This window comes from Sciurus vulgaris (assembly GCF_902686455.1).
Source record: "Sciurus vulgaris genome assembly, chromosome: X".
NCBI lineage: Eukaryota > Metazoa > Chordata > Mammalia > Rodentia > Sciuridae > Sciurus > Sciurus vulgaris.
Window position 1 is genome coordinate 104,224,277 of NC_136471.1, and position 4,558 is coordinate 104,228,834.

Genomic DNA, 4,558 nt, shown 5'->3' on the forward strand with positions numbered 1-4,558 from the left:
TGGAGCTGAGAATCTTAAGAATTCAAAATGTTAATTAAGCACTCCAGTAAGCTAGCCAAATTGGTTGAAAGATACATGTACCTTCCCAAACACTGAATATTTGACTCTTTGTTGAGATGTAGGATCCTACTTGTGTACTGAATTAGCAATAAAGCTTGGAAGTAAATCTTAGTCAGTTGCTACTCTCCAAACAAAACTAAATACTTGCAGAGATGAGTATCCACCACCTTGAAATACCAGAGAGAAAATAAAGTTTACTTTTGCTATACAAAAAAATCAATTTATTTTTATTTAACGACTAAGCCACTCACTGGCAGATTAAAGAGCAACACACTTGTCCAGTTTAGTCAACACATTTGCTTTTTTATTTTTTAGAATATAGTCTACATCTGGATTAAAAAAAAGTTTTAAATAAACTTAAAACATATAACAACTATGGAACCCTTCATCATTCTATGTACAATATAGATAGAATGTCAGTTGGTTCCATTTGGGATAAATCCACTTTCTCATGTTATTAATTTCACTGGCTGAGTGGCAAGCTTCATTCGAGCTGGTGCACTACCAGTTTACACACACTGGGATGGGGGCGGGGTAGCGTGAAAAGGATGGGGTGGGGTGCCACAGGACTACTGTACAGTGTAACAGAAAATCATTAATAAAGTAGTACCGGTTACCAACAGTGCTGTTTGTGCGCTTATCACAATGGAATCGCTTAAGTTTCAGAGCAAGGAGGGGATCTGAAATACTTAAGACAGGGCCCTGTTACAAAAAGAAATAGTGCAAACAGGAAAACTGATGCAATCCTAGCAACGCCAGGGCCTCCACCGGCTCAACGGCAGGGCGGGCGGGAGTTTGCGCGCCCCGCCTTCCCCGGCACCCAGCTCCGGCTTGCGTTCCCAAGTGTGGCAACCCAGCACCGCACCCTGGCATGGCCCCTTTTCAGGCCCTTTTCCTCTGGAAAGAACAGAAAAGAAACCCCAGGAAAGGCACAGGCTGAATGTGGGGCGTCAGCCCAGTTCCATTCCCACCAACGTAGAAGGCAGACCCCCTCCTGGGGGGTCCTTGAGCCCCTGTCCTGCCACCATTTTCCTCTCCGCTCCCCAAGGGGACCCTCATCTCCATACAGCCCCACCAACCCCCTGCACGTACACAGCCCAACTTTGCAGTCTGCCCTTCGCGCCCCACAACCAGGAAGAAAACAGCTTTTAAGGAAAGAGAGGGTGAGAGATGGGGACCGAGTGGGTGCAGGGTAGCCATGGCGCCCCGCCTCAGTGGCCCCAATTGCCGAAGCCGATCTCCTGCTTGTATCTATTGGTGAGGATGTTGGCTTTGCGGGTGAGTTTGGAGAGAACAGTGTGCAGACCGCGAAGGTGGTAGTGGAACTGCTGCTCCAGGTCTTCCTCACCGGCGTCCGCGCTCTCCAAGTGGCTCAGGTCCACCAGGATGTCCTTGGACTTCCAGGCGGTGCTCTCCTCACTCCCTGATGGCGAGGGCGGCGGCTGGTGCAGGACTCCCCATTCGATGTCGTTGCGGATGGACTTGAGCAGCACGTAGTGGCTGTACATGTCCCGGGAGGGCGCGAAAAAGCTGCCGTTGGCGCTGCCCGGGCTGGGGGTCGGGGTTGTGCGCTCCTCCAGGCAGCTGCCACTGCCGCCTACCTCCACGCCGACGTCGTTGTCTAGCCCGGGCTCCGCCAGGGGCACGTCGCGCAGCAGGCTGGGCACCATCACCGTCTGGTCCATGTTGTTCACGGCGCCGATGAAGCGGTTCATGGCGTTAAAGAGCGAGTGCTTCTGGTTATAGGTGTCGCAGATTTGCATCATGGTGGCCGCGCGGGAGTCGAAACGCAGGGGCACAGGAATGGTCGGCACGGGCAAGGGGGTGGCAGCTTTCAAGCGCTCTCCGAGGCCCGCACAGAGGAACGAGCTATAGCCGGTGAGGCGGGATTCCCAGCTCCTCCTCCGCCCTCTCCAACTCTCCTTTCTCTCGCAGCCCGGCCCTGCTCGTTGCGCGGCTTGTCCTTGCTTTGGCGTCCGGAAGCTCTCGATGGCGGTGGGTGGTCGATGGGTCGAGCCTTGCCTGATTGGGAGACAGGGACCAAAGAACAGGAAGATTATTCACCCGGTTAGCGCGCTCAGAGCCCCTGCCCGCGCGCTCCTCCCCTCCCTGGCAACTGCTAGCCCGGGACGGCGCCAGGGTGGCTCCCCGCGACCAGATGGTCCCACCTCTTCGCCGGCTAGTTGAGGGTCATGGAGAGAAGGGATCTACCCCTCTTCCCTGCTTCTCTCTCCGAAAAATCCGACCTCAAGCGTCCATTCTGTCCGGGGGCAACGATGGGGCGAGGGCACCCACCCACCTTCTCTTGTGCCTCGAGATCCCCCTCTCCTTGGCAGCTCAGTGTTTTCGCTGCGGGCAGCTGCTGCCCAAGGGCGCTGCTTCGGTCAGTGGCCTGACTGTGACTGTAGGAGGCGGCGACTGTGTCGGCCCCCTACCCATCCCAGGTGCTCAATTTATAGTCCAGGAAAGGTGTCGCCGGCGTCCAGTGCCACCCCCGGTGTCTCCTCCTCCTGCCTCCCCCAGGAGCGCCCAGATAAAAGGCCCCAGCTGGGATGACCGCGAGTAACACTGGCCCGGCTCTTTCTACAGTGGGGGCGGGGCGCGCCGGGCCGGCTCCGCCTCTCGCCTGATACCCCAGCTGAGGGAGGGCGCCAGGGCAGGGCAGGGCAAGGCAGGGCCGAGCGGGATGGAGCAGCCGCGCCTCGCCAGCACCAAGCCCAGGGCAAGCCGGCTGGGGGAGAGCCAGGCACAGCAGCGAAAGCTCTGGAGTCGCGACCGTCGGGAGGGCTGGCTGGTGCTCTGGTGCTGGGCGGGCCTGACGCGTGCTCGCCGGGTGGGAGGACGGGTATGCACGGGTCGGGGTTGCAAAGTGAGCCCCTCAACCCCGAATCTACAGTGACTGCAGCCTGGAAACTGATGCCTCGGTTTATTATTAGCCACCTGGGAACAGGGACCCGCAGCTGCCCCAACTCCAACCTGGGACTCTTATGTAAGAGGGGCGACTGGACATGCCGGGTGCACGTGGACTAGCGGTGCTCCCGCCATGGCCCTGGACTTGGTCAGCTGTTGTGGGAGGGGAGGTCAGAGGCTTTTGCCACCCTCCTGGCAGGGTCTTTCCCAATCTTTCCTTCAACAACTGCTGCCAGGAATGAAGAGCAGCCTACTTTTTTTCCGAGAGATCAGAACATGGCAATGGAGAGAAATGATGTTGGAAAGCCCATGGGGCCCATGTGACCTTTTGGCTGCCAAAAGCTAGGAGGGAGTCACAGTACTTAGGCCTGGTGTTGGGTGTCTCTCATCATTTAACAGAAATGTGGAGATTTATCCAATAATTTTTTTGAGAGCGTGTGTGTGACGTGTTTTCAAGATAGGTCTTCAGCACAGGGTCATTTAATAGGGCATAAGCTAACTTATGGATGTAACTTTCAAGAGCCTTGCACCTTAAATTTCACTTTGGGATGTCCAAACCATAACTCATTTTCGTTTTCCCATCTCACACCCTTGCCACGTCCCTTATTCACCAGTCTTCTCTTACAGTGCTACAGATAATTTTGACTGAGGCTTCTAACTTTAAATCCCTTGCTTCTAAAATCTTGGAGGGAGGAGACATTAGTAAGTACAGTATTTTCCCACAGGACCCAAAGTATCAAAAACAAGTACATTATCAAAGGATTTCTTTCTCTCACTTTAAACACCTATACTTAAGTGACCTATACTTAAGTATTCTCCATGACAAACCATTTTTCTAATTGTATTTTGAATGAAAGCTGACTTGGTGCAAAGAACAGAATGAAAAGTCGTTGATGACTCCTGGAACCCAGTCTGGGAGACCCCCTTCCTAACTTATTAGCTCTAGATCGTTCTAATCTGTAAAACTGAGTTGTTACTTGCTTGTCGACCTATTTTAAGAGATCGATGAAAAGAAGAATGTAGAAGGGAAAGAAGCATTATATAAAATTTAAGTATTAAAATAATCTCACCCTTCCTTTTTGCACACATGGGAACGCAGAAACTTTCCAGCCTGTTTCCTTGTCAATAAAATCAGAGCTTCTCCCATAGGCTGTACCAAGGATTTTGGTTAAGTAAAATAATGGATGCAAAAATCATTAAGTAAATTATTAAGTACTATACAAAGATTAATTGTATTTAGTATAGGACCTCATAGTGTAGCTTTGTTTATTCCTCACAAAATGTAGAAATGGGCCATGATGAGCCACAGATCCTTCCCCCAAGTGCTTAGGCAGCACAAGAGTATAAAATAGCTCAAGATGGTTTTAAACTCTTATGCCCAGAGATGGAAAGAGCATGCGTTGTAAGAGGAAAACTCGAGAAAAACAAATATCCAGTTTCAGTAGTTGATCTTCTCATAAATTAAAATGTCCTTTGTCCCCCATTCCAAAACCTTTTGATATTTTAAGTTAGGAATGCGTCCGCTTGAAAACTCAGCATTCAGATTTGAGTTATTAAATGTTGGAATCCTGCCTCCTTTTTTCTTCTA

General features: G+C 51.5%; 1 protein-coding gene across 2 annotated transcripts; it reads right to left on the minus strand.

The window, feature by feature from the left end:
- Positions 1 to 342: 342 nt before the first annotated feature.
- MID1IP1 (MID1 interacting protein 1) lies at positions 343 to 2,625 on the minus strand. 2 transcript variants are annotated; one of them, XM_079124946.1, is made up of 2 exons: positions 2,360 to 2,625; positions 343 to 2,082 (listed from the first exon to the last, which is right to left on the minus strand). In XM_079124946.1, the coding sequence occupies exon 2, from the start codon at positions 1,824 to 1,826 to the stop codon at positions 1,272 to 1,274; it is 555 nt and encodes a 184-aa protein (XP_078981072.1). In that variant the 5' UTR covers positions 1,827 to 2,082; positions 2,360 to 2,625; the 3' UTR covers positions 343 to 1,271. The 2 variants fall into 2 exon arrangements, with proteins under 2 accessions (XP_078981072.1, XP_078981073.1); XM_079124947.1 differs by lacking the exon at positions 2,360 to 2,625 and adding an exon at positions 2,229 to 2,252.
- Positions 2,626 to 4,558: the final 1,933 nt, after the last annotated feature.

Bases quoted from the DNA above. Each gene is read 5' to 3' on its own strand.
- MID1IP1 (XM_079124946.1), bottom strand. From the start codon at position 1,826: ATGATGCAAATCTGCGACACCTATAACCAGAAGCACTCGCTCTTTAAC.